The sequence below is a fragment of the Aphis gossypii genome, chromosome 2 (assembly GCF_020184175.1).
Source record: "Aphis gossypii isolate Hap1 chromosome 2, ASM2018417v2, whole genome shotgun sequence".
NCBI lineage: Eukaryota > Metazoa > Arthropoda > Insecta > Hemiptera > Aphididae > Aphis > Aphis gossypii.
The window spans coordinates 29799951-29814776 of record NC_065531.1 but is presented as its reverse complement, the minus strand read 5'-3'; the positions used below and the strand labels follow the sequence as shown (position 1 = coordinate 29814776).

Genomic DNA, 14826 nt, shown 5'->3' with positions numbered 1-14826 from the left:
ATACCAAAAAACGTATAAATGTATTGAAACAATTAGATATTATACATTATATTGGCAAGAAGCAATTTTCTTATAGATCAGTCTGTTTATGAAATGTTTAAGATAATATTTCTAACCACCATCAAAGATTGGTAAGTAGTTGGTACTAAAATATCTTCTTATTTAAGGAACTAATTTTAATCAATAAAATAAATGGAAATCTATATATTTCCTAAGCATAGAGGAATATTGAAAAATTAAGTTGTATTTCAATTTCACTGTAATTATATTTTATTACGAAATTTTTCTTGACACTTGAATAATATTTCTTTTTTCATCATTTTAAAAGCCTAAAAATACTTTAAATTGTCCTAAAATATTGAGAGATGGCTAACTCATTTTCAAATATTTAATATTTTCCATACTCATAACTCACTAAAAAATCAAAATATAGTAAAAAAACCAACAAGAGAACACTTAATGTTCTTACCTAGAAGATTGATAATAGGTCAATTCACTCTAATATCAAAACTAAATGCACACTATTAAAACTAGTGAATGAAAATTTACTAATCGTATGGGTGGAAGACGGAGACACCACATGTGGGTGAAACGCCCTATTAATAAAAATTTACTAACCTTGTTGAGATGAAGCTTCTATTACTTGCCATACAGAGTTATTAACAGAACCAAAAGATGTTTCTAAAACGGATTTAAGATTTTCACTGAACAATGCATACAGAGCTGGACAAAGAACATCCAGGACAATTGAATGCAAATCTTCTGTATAGTCATTGTCCAGACAAAATGTAATTTTCTCAGCACCAAAACAACAATTTCTTACTAGGTCTACAAAAAACAAATTATATAAAATTATAAGAAAAAAGTTTCTAATAAAATTTACCTTTTTTGTGTGTTATAGAATCTGTCAGTTTATTTATTTCACATCCTTCATATCTATCAATGTTATCACTTCCTTTCTTTGCCTAAAATTATAAGTTACAATAAATATAATATTTTAATATTGAATATTGCATAAAAAGGTAATATTACCTGAATAGTTATTTGATTTGGTGAATTTGGTGGAGTATGATGACCACTGGCACGGTTTAAATATTTATTGACTTGTGCTTTTAAATTAACACGAGATTGTTTATTTTGTCTTAATAATGAGTCTAATCGTTTAGCTTCATCAACACATGGATTAGGACTGTCACAGTTACTTCCTGAACATTCAACTCCTTCATCTTCAGAAGTGCCAACATCAGAACCAACCTTAAAAAAGTAATTTAGTTATTTTTGTTTTGAAATTAGAATTATTTGTACATAGTTTAAGGTTTAAGACAAACAACTCAAAATTCATTTTTTATTAAAAATATCTATGTATAATATTAATCTGAATATTCTGATGCAGAAATCTTAAATTTAACTAGTTATTATAATTCATTGTTATGCAATTCGCATTTATTACATTTGGAAAAGTAGACTACTTTTATAGGTGTATAAAAGTATGTACATATAATTGTAAAACCAATACATTTGTCTTTTAGCTCAGAATCTAAAAATTGATCTTTTATTATAGGCTATATTATTTTGTTACTTACAATAGGAGTGATATTAGGAATTATAGTCAACTGTGATGGAAGAGAACGCCTCTTGTTTTGTTGTTCTTGAATTGTTTCTGACTTCATATCGTACATACTAAATCTATAAAAAAAAATATTTTTAGTTATCATCAAGCTGTTATTTAATTTAACAAAAAAAATACAATACATAGATTAATAATAAATTGCATGGAATTTACCTTTTTGGCACTTCATGTATAGGTCTTTTCTGTTCATTTTTAATTGGAATCTTTGAGTTAACTCGACCTACTGGTGGTTTTTGATGTTGACTCAAATCATCATATTGATAAACGAACATGTTATCTTTTTTATCAACGGGTTTAAATGCCATTTGGCAAAATGATGGTTCTTTAATATCAAAATCAATATGTTTGAAACGATCCTTAAGCTCGGGAGTTTTGGATAAAGCTATAGACACATTTCGTGGTAATAACAAAGCCAGTGAATCCCAATCACTAACATGGTCAAATCCTTTAGCACAGACTGATTTTAAATCAAATGAATTTTCTGCCGATGATGGTTCATGTACAGGTGTAGTGTTAAGTTTTTTGCTTTCAACTTCAGGAGATGGCATAGGTGAAAATTTTTGAGGTACAAGAAATACATTGTTTATATCCAATGCAGCTTTGGGATTCTGCAGGAATGAGAGATCTGGTAATGTATAACTAGGAAACATCACATAAACAGGACTATTCTTACACTATAACAAAATAAAAACAAAATAAAAATAAATAATAATATTTATTTAAAATTTGTGCATACCTTGGTTTCTGGTTTTGGGCTGCTTATTCCGTCTAATGATGAAGTTTGCATACTTTTATTTAAACTAGAACCCTTCCATAAATGCTTGCTAGGTATAATAGATGAATTGTTGGACCCATTATTGTTACTTACACGTTTGATACTTTCAGTTTTTTCATTTTCACACATCAGACTATCTTCCAAATCATTTTTACTAGGTTCAGTTACTTCAACAGTAGCATCATTATCACTAATAACTAAGCTGCCATCTGACTGACGGTTTTTCTTTTGACTAATAAACATTTTGACAAGGCTGAATTTAGCACTATCGGTTTGATCTTTAATACCAGATACATCGTACAACTTAGCTCTACCTTCTATAAATAAATAAATAATAAAAATTTCTTATAATTATTCAATAAAAGCTTATAAAATATTACCATTTCCTCCTTCAGATTGTGTAGATTTGACTAGATAATCATAATGACTTTTCTTTTGCTTTAACCATAATAGTCGTAATGGCATAAGGTCGGGTAAACTTTGGGTCTTTTCATTCACACTTGATGATAAACTTGTATGCTTTAAAAAATAAAAAAAAAGGTAATAAATACCAATATATTAAGTACACACTACAGTGCTAAATTTATAGGGTATAAAAATGTAAATTTTATTTTATTCAATATTTATTTTAAAGTTTTAAACATTAACAATAGACAACATGTAGCTTGGTTTACATAAGTACCTAACTATACATTTATAATTAAATATTTAATAATATTTTAAACGTTTTTGAAAATCAATTATTTGAAAACTGACCTGTGGCCTTCCTAGAGAATTTTTATTCCTAATTCAGAGATAATTGTATTAATTTCTCAAATTATCAATCAGCATATATTATAATGCTAATTATATCTCTTCTCCCTAAAAAAAATGTATAATACTCTGGTGCTAGCTCTATGTACTTATAAGAAACTTTGCAGAAAAATTTGGTAAGTTAGATTAGATTTTATTAATATTGATATTACAAATAAAAATGAAATTTTATTATTTTAAGATAGTTTTAATATCCAATTTAATTTAATAAAATGTTGTTTTATTTTATTAATAATATATTTATATAAATATAATTAATACCTCTTTATGTTGTTGAGTGCAATTGGTGGTCGCTGAAGTGGTACATTTTTTTAACTTATTCCACGTGGTAAAAGTAGTATCTGAAGATATCATTGGAACATTGACTGGAACACTACCATCACTTGACCATGCTTCACCTGAACCAGTATTACGGCTCTCTCCTGTACTCATAGCTTCACTATTTTGAAATTCTTCCGAAACACCCATGGTTGGTTCTTCAAAAGCAATTGTATAATTATGTTTGTTATTAGCCTTACATGTGATTAACATATCATCACTACAGTCTAATGAATCCGTGCTAAATGTTATGAATGGATTTGGTGATTGTTCTTTTACAGGGGAGAATAGCTGTTTATTTTTACAAAATGATTCAGTTGATACATTCTGAAAAAAAATCAGTTATTTAATAAACAAAGTAATATTAAATAATCACTGTTTGATTTTATATATACTTGTAAATCTTGACCACACATAGATGGCAATGTGCTGAGTATATTGTGTATGTCTTCGGTTTTAAGATGTTCCATGTCTACTTGAGCCAAGTTAACATCCAAATCTCTGGAAACTTCTTCATAACATGGAATATTATAATTTTCTGATATGGATGATAGAATACTTGTGTGATGGTTAAAATTGTCTGAATCACGATACCTAAAAGAACACAATTTAATAATTAAATAATTATAATAAATTCATGAATTTTACCTATAATCGGCAAACCATTGGTAATCTGAATAATCTTGGAAGAAATCTGCATTATCTTGAGATGATGCATTGCTCCTATATGAACTTAAGGTGGCATCCAGCACTTCCAAATTATTGGAATTGCAGTCGCCTTGATTGGCAGCAAATACCTCAACCATTGCAGATTTTTGAAGAACACTGCAATATGTGGTAGAAGATAAACCTAATATAGAATCTGTAAAAAACACCAAGTTTTAAAAAAAATTAAGTGCATTCAACAAGGAATTGTAAAAAGATTAGAACATGAACTAATTTTTAATATATTGAATTTGGGACTCTTAACAGTATAAGACAAATGGTTGGCAGCAGTATATGTTTAAATTTAGTGAACAAAAACAGATGCTTGCCAGTTGCCAGACTTGCAACAGGGTGACAGAAATACATACACAAAGACCTACAGTTAAACACAGATTTTATACTCATATTTTAATACACTGTAATGAATATACTAGAAGAATTTAAATTATTAAGATTTTAAATGTATAAATGTATAGTTGTTATTATTTACCAATCTAAATTCTTAAATTATTTATGATCAAGAAGATTTAAGATATTTAACATAATTATACTATATATATTATTATGATACATAATATAGGTACTTTTTATTATTTGCAATTATGTTTAGATAAATTGAAACTAATAACAAAAAATAGACTCTGAAGAACACAAATTTGCCATGTTTTTGCCAAACGACACATGAGGACATCAAATTCTCTTTTTGTAAAAATGATTATACATAAATAAATAAATATAGGTATAGTAAAAATTATTCCTGCATCATTTCATATGCACCACTGGATACACCTACCTAATATAACATTAATTTTTACTTATTAATTTTGTATAGAGATTGTTATACTCTGGTCTCTGATCAATAGGTTGGGTAATAATAATATAACTAAAGAACTAGAATTACATTTTAGCCTTAAAGCATCTGTAAATATGGGTTTAAATAACATTCTTAAATAAACTCATACTGGTGTGATATACCTATAGTTAAATAATAATAATAATTATTCCATCCAGTATAATTATAATATAGAGAAAAGTAGCATAAAAAAACTGAATTAATTTAAAGGAGCAATCAAGAGCCACTAATTCATGAAAATCACTATTAATTTGCATGTTTAGAGACTGTTTATTCAACCCGGCATAAGTATACAATAAAATCTATTACCTAGCAGGTATATAAATTCTTTGATATATTATGAATATGATGTAATACTATTAGGTGTATTGTTATGTTCTATAGACACCCCTATCCATATATTATATTATATTTGATAATAATGTTTAAACAGAAAAATAAATAGATTATAAAATGGCATACCTAATGATTTAACATTTTTTTGTAGATTAATAAATAATAATGGGATTGGAAAATTATGAATAAATGTATACTACCAAACAAAATATATTATAAGCCTTCATTCAACTTATACTTGACCATTAATATACAAATATATTGTTACATAGTACCTATTACTGACATAATTTTCAAGCTGATAAATATAAATTGCAAAATAGGTAATTTTTCAATTGTAAGTATATATAATATAATAAATACAATTCTTCGTGAATGTCTTATTTTTAAATAAAGTTGATTAATATCATGTTAAATTGAGTATTCATAGTAAATAAAAATCTAAAAATTATTCATACATAAATAATAAACAACATACCTACAAATGCATACACAATTTAATAAAAATTAATTTTTTCTTCTAAAAACTGTAACAAGAAAACTACATTAGGTATATTAACCAAGAATAGAAATATTCAATTTCTTTAGAAATTATATAACATTTTACACCTAATTTAATTTATTGGAATTTTCAGTAAGAAAATTTTCAAAACTTTTTTGGTAGCTCCACCTACTACCTATACTTTATGCACAAGCTTACTATTAATAAATGCTCAATAATTGAGTATTTTTTTTTTATATAAATATCTATTAAGTAATACCTATTTACTATTATTTATATACTAAATTGTGAACTGCAATTCTACTCATACCTATTCTAATTAATATAATTAAGAGGATGCAACGCCCATATGTATAGTCCCAGTTTTACAAACAATACATTATAACACATAACATAGGAAATTGTACGTTCTAAAGAATCCATTTCACTTTTTTATGATTAATAATACAGTGAATTTACCTATCTTGCTGCAAAATAAAACAAAGAAAAATTAAATGATATTCTTACTCTTAAATTTAATAATAGGTAGGTAAATTCACTGTAATATTAATCATAAAAAAGTGAAATGGATTCTTCAGGACATCTAATTTTCTATACTATGTGTTTGTAAGATGGAGACATACAGCCATGTTGGTGTAGTGTTCTCAAAATCAATATTCCTATTTTGATTGCACTGAAAAAACTTTAGGTACCTAGGTACTTTGATTCATTTAAAATTTAATAAGACCCGCTACTAATAACCACTGTTGGTTAGTCTACAAACATAATTATGGTTTGATTACATTTAAAATCAAATTGCTTTTATATAAGACGGTACAATATAAGGTTTTTTTATATCATATTAACCAAATTGAAGTGAATTTTATTAATAAAGGTTAGGTTATGTTTAGTGGGTACATATAATATTCACTGAATGACATAAACCAATCGATGTTCAAAAGAGATATGTAATAAATATATTTTAAACAATTACACATGACCTCGGTACTAGTTAATACGGCACACCAGACATGAAAGAAACATAATAAAATGTTAGTCACGGGGGTCTTGTTGTGGGTAGTTATTGAATGTCAACCTTGAACCAAATAGTCATTAACACACAATAAGAGTTTAAAAAGCTACTGCATAAGTTTCTGCATTACTGTTGTCACATCCACCTACAGTGGAAATCAACTACAGAGCTGGTAAATTATAAAGATGATGACGACAAAGTTAAAATATTTGAAATTATTATAGTAATTTTTATTATTCAATGCCTACAAAAATACCTAATCAGTAATCACGATTTAAAACCAAATATACGAACCATTAAGATTCTGCGGTCAGATGCATCGGACCGGACGACAACCAATGATCAGTAGAACGGGCACTACGAATAAGCAAACACTTATTCGGGCCGTCGATAGTTGGTGTCGTTTTTGATGAATCCGCGGAAAGGAATTTCGGGCGGCGACGGAACGTTCGCAAACGATTGTCGGTACTCGTAAAAAAGCACTGCGATACCGTTGCGAATAGATAAAGTTGAAGAGAAAAAAACACTCGAGTCACCGTCGAACGATTTAGTACGGAACTCGGAGGAAAAAAAAAATAAAAAAAGCGAAGTATTATAACAATTTACAATATCACGACTGCGGACTGGCAACATATGTAGGTACTGGGTACCCCCTGTCCATTAATATCGCAAACATTATAATAATATTATATTTTTTTATTACATTATGCGGAAACGCGCAGATAACGATATTTATTTATAATATTATGGTTTGTCAAAAATGTTTGAGTTGTTCTCCTTATCACCGCCGCCGCGACGACGTGTTTACGGAGTCGCGCAAAAATAGAAACTAACAGTGGCGACACCCGACGGGCGACGGCCGACCGCGACGCGCTGTAACAGATGTCGGGCGAAAATGGTACCCCGCGCGCGCCGGCCGAATACGAAGGCAGCAGCCATGGTTCGCGACATAGCAAATAGTACCGCGAAAACAATAATAATAAAAATAATCGCCTGCGGGTTATTAATAATAATAATTATTATTATTTATTATTTATAATAATATACTTTTAAAATGTCATTGTGTGTATACATCGTTTTTCCGTGGTGTGTACAGTGTAATAGGTATATGATAATACGAACAATACGAAAGTCTTTCGGGAAGACCGCAGTTGTATAGGTAAGAACAGATAATACCTACGATATATTATTATATCGTAGCTATGGATTTCTTTTATGTGTACTATTTTTGTATAATATTCATTATTAATATTATTATTACCTATTTATTTCTACTGTCATATTATAGTCACTACCTTATATAGATATCGAAAGATGTCCGGACTCTACTCCTCCTTGATTATTATAACAATTATATAGGTACGTACCTATATAATATTAAAATATTATATTATTATATTATATTGTTAATGATGTCCAAATTAAAAGTTAAAAGTCACTGATTGCCGATGTAAGTTTAGGTACTTTTAGAAAGTGAGTAAACCGTGGTAAGTAAAAACAGTTTTAAATTAGTGCAACCGTGTAAATATTTTAAAATGTAATTGTGTACGGCAAATGATAGAAGAGAATGGTTTATGTTTCTTCAAATTCGTGAATTTACAATTACAAAATAGTTAACTCATTTTTGTGGGTGAGTCTAAAAAATAAAAACTATTTAAGGATTATTATTCTAAACTATTAATTTATAAAATTAAATATTATAAAATAATAATCACAATATTTGTTTATATTTTTTAATTGCTGTAATAAGAACCAACTTATAAGGAATCTCTTTTATTAAAAATTTAATTCCCGTACTTTTTGAACTAAAATTTTTTTTGACAAATTGAAATTAATATTTTCCCTTGATTGTTTTGAGAAGTTCTGGGAATTTTCTACTTTTACCCACGAAGTATCAACCAAATCCAATTCGCTATCAGAAACTTCCTCCAAATTTTAATATAGAAGCTTTTTTCTCCAAAACGTGATGTGATAAAAAAATGTTTTTTTTTTTTAAAAAAAAAACCAATACATTCATCGCTATTCATTTCACTCAGCATCTATAACAAATCTTGATTTTTTTAGTCCTTTTTTAGGCTTACTATTCTTAGTGATCTAAAAAGTGAAAATACTTTATGTCTTTGTAGGACGTATAGGTATGGTTTTTACTTGCATTTATTTACGCTTCCCGAGCGCACACATAATAGCATCATAATATATATCTATATTATAGAATATAATATAGCTATATGAAACATTTCATTACCACAATTCATGATGTACCTTAGGTAGTATAACGTACATATATAACTGGTATAAGTATTAATGTATTATTTGTCGCTACGGCAATACTCATGTATGTACTTATATAGGTACTTACTCGTTGCGTGTTAGACACCAACAAATCCTTTAGACAACTTTCTCAAGACTTGGGCGGGTTTCAATTATATTGTTCCCTGAGAAAGTCGAAATAATATATGATTGTGCAACAAAAAGTAATTGTATTAGAATCATACACACGAGAATCAATTTTACAAAGCTTTTGGCCCAAACTGAAATTGTTACCTACTAATTATGCTATGCGCAGGACACAAAAACACAGATTTGATGAAAATGTAGAGTTTTTTAAAGTTTCTACACCTAAGAGTCATAACTTTATAAGTAAAAGTTATAGGAATTAAATTAAATTAGGTGCTTTATTATTTTTGTCAAAATAGAGTAAAGGTCACAATGCCACACAGGTACTCGCAAATGTTTTAAATGTTTGTGTTATAATAATAATTGATATCATTTTTAAAATGTGAAGTGATTTTTAAAAAAAAATCATATCATATAATATTAAAATATATCATAGGTACATGATAAAATAAATAATAGAGTGCATCAGTGTTCTAGACAAAAAATCAATAAACACAATTACCTGCGTTCTACAATAACTAAACTTCATAATATAATAGGAAATATGGATCATTGTGACACACAGCGTTGCTACATTTTTTAATATTTTAGAACAAATAATTAAATACAATTATGTAGTAACAAATGATGAGTAATAGCTTAAAAAAATAAAATACAGTAACATAGCATATACTTTTCTGATAACATGAAAACATGAAATTGACTTAAAGTTATAATCGTAATAATAATAGGTATAAGATATATGCAATAAAATATTAAAATAATATAAAATTGAACAAAAATAGTACAATATAATATAAATGTATGTATATTAATAATTGTTTATTATTGTCATTGGAGACAACTGTGTGTATAATTCCAGAGTTTAAACTTAAACACATAACTAAGGAATAGTCAATATTTTGGAAAATATATATAAACGTATTTATTAATTTGTTGGTTTTAGTATATGTTTATTATTAGGATATATGCACATAATTATGTATTTTATACTAATTGTACACAGAAGTGAAAAAAATGACGAGTAAAAATTAAAATAAATATTTAGTTTTTTATCAATTATTATGATATATTACAAAAGGTAATAATATGTTTAATCTTTAATGTGGGTATAAATAATAGATCACAAGATAAATTTGTTTGAATGGCTAGTGGGGTTTTATTTATTATTTAGGAATTATACATTATAGCTAGTATATAATAGTCATACGCCCTTACTAGAAGGTGACTCATTATTGTAAATAGTATAAATATTCCCTACTAAGAAGTAAAGAACCCTACCCTACAAAATGTGTTAAATGTTAAATAAAGGTTAATATTCATAATTAGGGTTACATTTTCTAACGGCTAGGTAACGTATGTTACAGATATTATTCTAAAAAAATTATTAGTAGTCGACAATTATGCACGAGTACCTAAATGTTTTTAAGGTATATACAATAATTGAATAATGAATTTTACCATAAAATACTAAATAGTTAATTTTTTTATTAATTACCTACATTTTAATTATATTTTTACTTATAGCAATTATATGTATAGATACAATGGCATAATTTGGTCATGTTTTTTTCTTTTTGTCGATCCACGATAAAATAATAATTGACTGCTCAGTGGTTTATTTTTGTACCATCATCACAATTAATAGGTACAATACAATATAATATAATATAATATTATGTAATTTGTATATTTGTGCAATACTAAAATCTGCGTTTACTATGAAGTATTTATGTACTGATTTAACTATAAATATTATTATATAAAGTCTATATTTTATTTTCAATCTATTTAAGTTCAAATGTGTGATACCTTTACTACCCTTAAAAAATAAAACAGCACATCACATTTAAATTATAAAACGCAATAATTTTCTCATTATTTGTTTATAATTTATAAAATATGGTAGGTACTATTATAATACCTTTGCTATTAGTTGTAGAAATAATATATATACTTGGGTATTTATTAAATATTTTGATTTAAGCTTTGAAATTCGACATTTGTGTATTAAATAAAAAGTTTAAAGAATTCAAATCCACCGATGATCTAAATTCAATAGATAAAATATTACTCTATACATGATGGATATCTACTTTATATTCATTAGATTTACTTTATTCTCACATGATCCTTGTAAATATCACATTAGAAACTTCAAGAAAACTTACCAACAAATTTAATATATATAGTAGAAAACTAAAATATCAATGCAAATAGGTATCAACTGCAAAACTATTAAACCAACAATATAAAACTAATAAGCTACTAAGGTACTTAGACTTTATTTAAGAATTAATGCTTATTGTATTGTTTGACCTCATTATTGTATAATTATATATTATTGTAATTTTTAAGTATTGCATATAAATATTTAAATCCTGTACTGTGTGTATTGTTTTGTTTTAATATTTAAATGCGATAATCCAACTCAGTGCATTCACTTACGCATTTTTGATTTTTTTTTAATATTTTAAATTTTGAGCGGACCATTGAAGTTTTTACAGTGATGTAGACTTTTTAGGCCAATATACTTAAAGTAGCCAAATCAATCACTTGACTTCTTAACCTATAAACTTTAAATTAGCTAATCTACAATCCTGAAACAATAGCAGCAGTAGTAGTATAAATTATAAAATAAAATGCATGATTCAAATACATTTAAATTTAATATTATAATATTTATGAATAGAGAAAAAATGTATCAATCAGTCAACACTTGCACTGTTATTTTTATTATTTTAAATGTCAAAAATACCATTTCACATGTTTTATTTTCTGTTATTATTTTTAACCTAAATTTTCTTAGCGGGAGAAAAAATAACACAACGTACTGTCTAGTATAATATGTTCACTAAAAAACGTATTCTTTGTATAGGTTTAGTTGCTTGGTATTTTATATTATCTCACTATTTACTATTCCACGAAATACAGCCTATTTTACAAAAATTGGAAATTAATAAGTTTTATGTAAGATTATTACTAAATAATCTCGTTCCTCAATAACTTTATTATAATATATATAAATAGATCAGTAGGCAGTAGTGTATTTATGAGGTCACTGAGAAGTAATTTATCACTCCCTTGAAGAGCATAATTTTTATGATATAATAATTTATTTGATGTTGTGATACTTTTCAGTCTATAGATAGACTGTAAATTTTTAACAAAACAAATAAACTTGCATTTAATATTTTTTATAGCTTAAGTTCAACATGATGTATAATGTATACCTTATATTACAGACTATAGTAAAATGCTGAACAGTGCCTATAGTGTTAATTGATAATATAAATAATAACATTATAAGAATTTATAATATTATATAAGAATATTAGGATTTAGAGACCTCTCAAATCCTAGTGAATATATTTCATAAGAGTGTACGACTCGTTCAATTTAAATAAAAATAAATGCAACTTATGTATTTAAAATAATCAAAGTACTATATAACTAAAATTTACTGAATAACAAACATATTATTTATACAGCGTATTACAAACAAACGTAGGTATTCAGTATTTTCGAGGCCCCGATGCTAATTGTTATTGTCTGCACATCAATACAACTTACTCCGCCTTTATAAATATCAATTTTTATGATGACAATTAATAATATTCATTTTATAAAATTATATGAAAAATAATGTTGAATTAATTTTTATGATTAAATTCTAAAAAATTTTTTGAAGTATAGTTTGTTATCGACTTATAAAGTCTAAAGACAATTTTTTCATGTATGATTTCAGGACTTGACGATTACATATATACTTTATCTAGATTTTTCCTATAGCTTACAAGCCATTATAGGCTTTATTTACACATAGAATTTTCAATTTTGTGCAACTATAGTTAATTCTAAATAACGGTTGTACAATCTATCTAGTACCTACCTACCTACGACGAACCTGTGAATAAGGTGTATAAGTTACTGATGTGTTCCTACGTCATAAACTCATAACTTGACACACCACTTTCATCTTGATATAGTTGGGAAACAAGAGAAGCGTTTCATTTGGTATATACAGCAGGAAGTGAAGTTCTCATAAATAAACGGGTATAAGTACAAGATTTGTTTTGCTGATACCGCATGTCATCGTTTTGCATAAGTCGTCATGCAATTGCGAATAGGGGCGAGACAGTAATTATTTGAACAAGAATCAGATGATTTAACGGACGCAAAAAAAACATTACCACCGACCCTGTTGGGGCGACACATTATAAATACCCATTTATGAGTAGTCATGAGTTTTTAATACACAGTACATCACGCGCCGTGTCATATTTTGAATATTTAATATAATATATGTAATATTTAGGCACGTAGCTGCAGGTAACAAAATTTTAGTAACACTTTATCTAGAGGAAATTTGATAGTATTTATGTTTTAGAATACGGACGCCAACGTTTAAAACGTTTATAAAGTTAAAATTCGTAATAGGTGTGGTATACTAATTGTAGTGCAGATATTATTACTAGTATTATAAGACATAAAGAGTTATTCTATTAGTTCTCCGCGATAAACGATAAAATAAAAGCACTATAAAGTCGGATTCACAGCTAAGTCGTCTGTAGTGTCGTGTTCAAAAGTTGAGCTCAGTCCAACTCACAGTAGATCATGGCTAGTGAATAATATCATAATTACAATTTACAACGACCTACACGAATACGATATAAGGAACACGACACGGCGGACGACGTAATTGCGAACCCGTCTTAATCCACTGTTTATAGTGGTAAAAGTATAAATAAAATTTACCACTATCTTGATTATTAGAACCAAACAGATCAAACGCTGGATTGTGGAGTTTACGATATTTGAAAACGTTTACTTTACCGTTTAGCAAACACAGTCTGAATTTTTTCGTTATCAAACGTTTCCAATGTTTACCATTATCGAATTTCCTCTTGTATAAAAACTGATTATAATAAACTCTACACGACTTGTGGTATAGTAGAAGCATGACATAAGACAATGTATAAACAATTTGCATAATACAATAATATAGTGATCCCTATTCTCTTCGACCGTGGTAACCATAAATCATAATAAACAGTTTGTCACCTTAACCACAGTAATAGTAACTATAATTCGCAAACCGCCAACCGCCATATTCGTCGGAGACCACGGTCCATTATATTTATACGGTGAATTCGCGACTCGCAAGCGATATTTTTCTTCACCAGTTATTCGTTATTAGTCTCATAGAAAAACGCGGTCATCACTTTTACATTGTTTTTTTTCTTTATCTAGTGATCTGTCGTCCGTTTTAAACGATTCCGGATGAAACAGTTTTCGTGTAGTCTTATTCTATACAAGTGCATTATGTGGTGTCTTTGAGCGAGATTTGTTCGTTTATTTGATATAGCCTCATAATATCTAATCCGATAAAACGGCCTTCTCAAAGATTACAAGTCTAACTAGTGCTGCAAAAGGTAGGATTTATAATATTTTAACATATCATATTAACTAATATAAGTATAAG

The 14826-nt window shown here is 27.5% G+C and overlaps 1 protein-coding gene across 3 annotated transcripts in view; it reads right to left on the bottom strand.

Annotated features, from left to right (window-relative positions):
* LOC114127367 (uncharacterized) overlaps positions 1 to 14826 on the bottom strand; it is a 36363-nt gene that overhangs the window by 10305 nt on the left and 11232 nt on the right. For 2 of the 3 annotated variants that reach the window (XM_027991588.2, XM_027991586.2), the window contains exons 2-11: positions 4185 to 4398; positions 3932 to 4130; positions 3480 to 3863; positions 2786 to 2924; positions 2367 to 2722; positions 1784 to 2304; positions 1584 to 1686; positions 1033 to 1254; positions 884 to 965; positions 619 to 828 (exon numbers count right to left, since the gene is read on the bottom strand). In XM_027991588.2, the coding sequence (XP_027847389.2) occupies positions 619 to 828; positions 884 to 965; positions 1033 to 1254; positions 1584 to 1686; positions 1784 to 2304; positions 2367 to 2722; positions 2786 to 2924; positions 3480 to 3863; positions 3932 to 4130; positions 4185 to 4398 (2430 nt within the window). The remainder of the gene's footprint in view (positions 1 to 618; positions 829 to 883; positions 966 to 1032; positions 1255 to 1583; positions 1687 to 1783; positions 2305 to 2366; positions 2723 to 2785; positions 2925 to 3479; positions 3864 to 3931; positions 4131 to 4184; positions 4399 to 14826) is intronic. The other variant, XM_027991587.2, reaches the window with a different exon arrangement.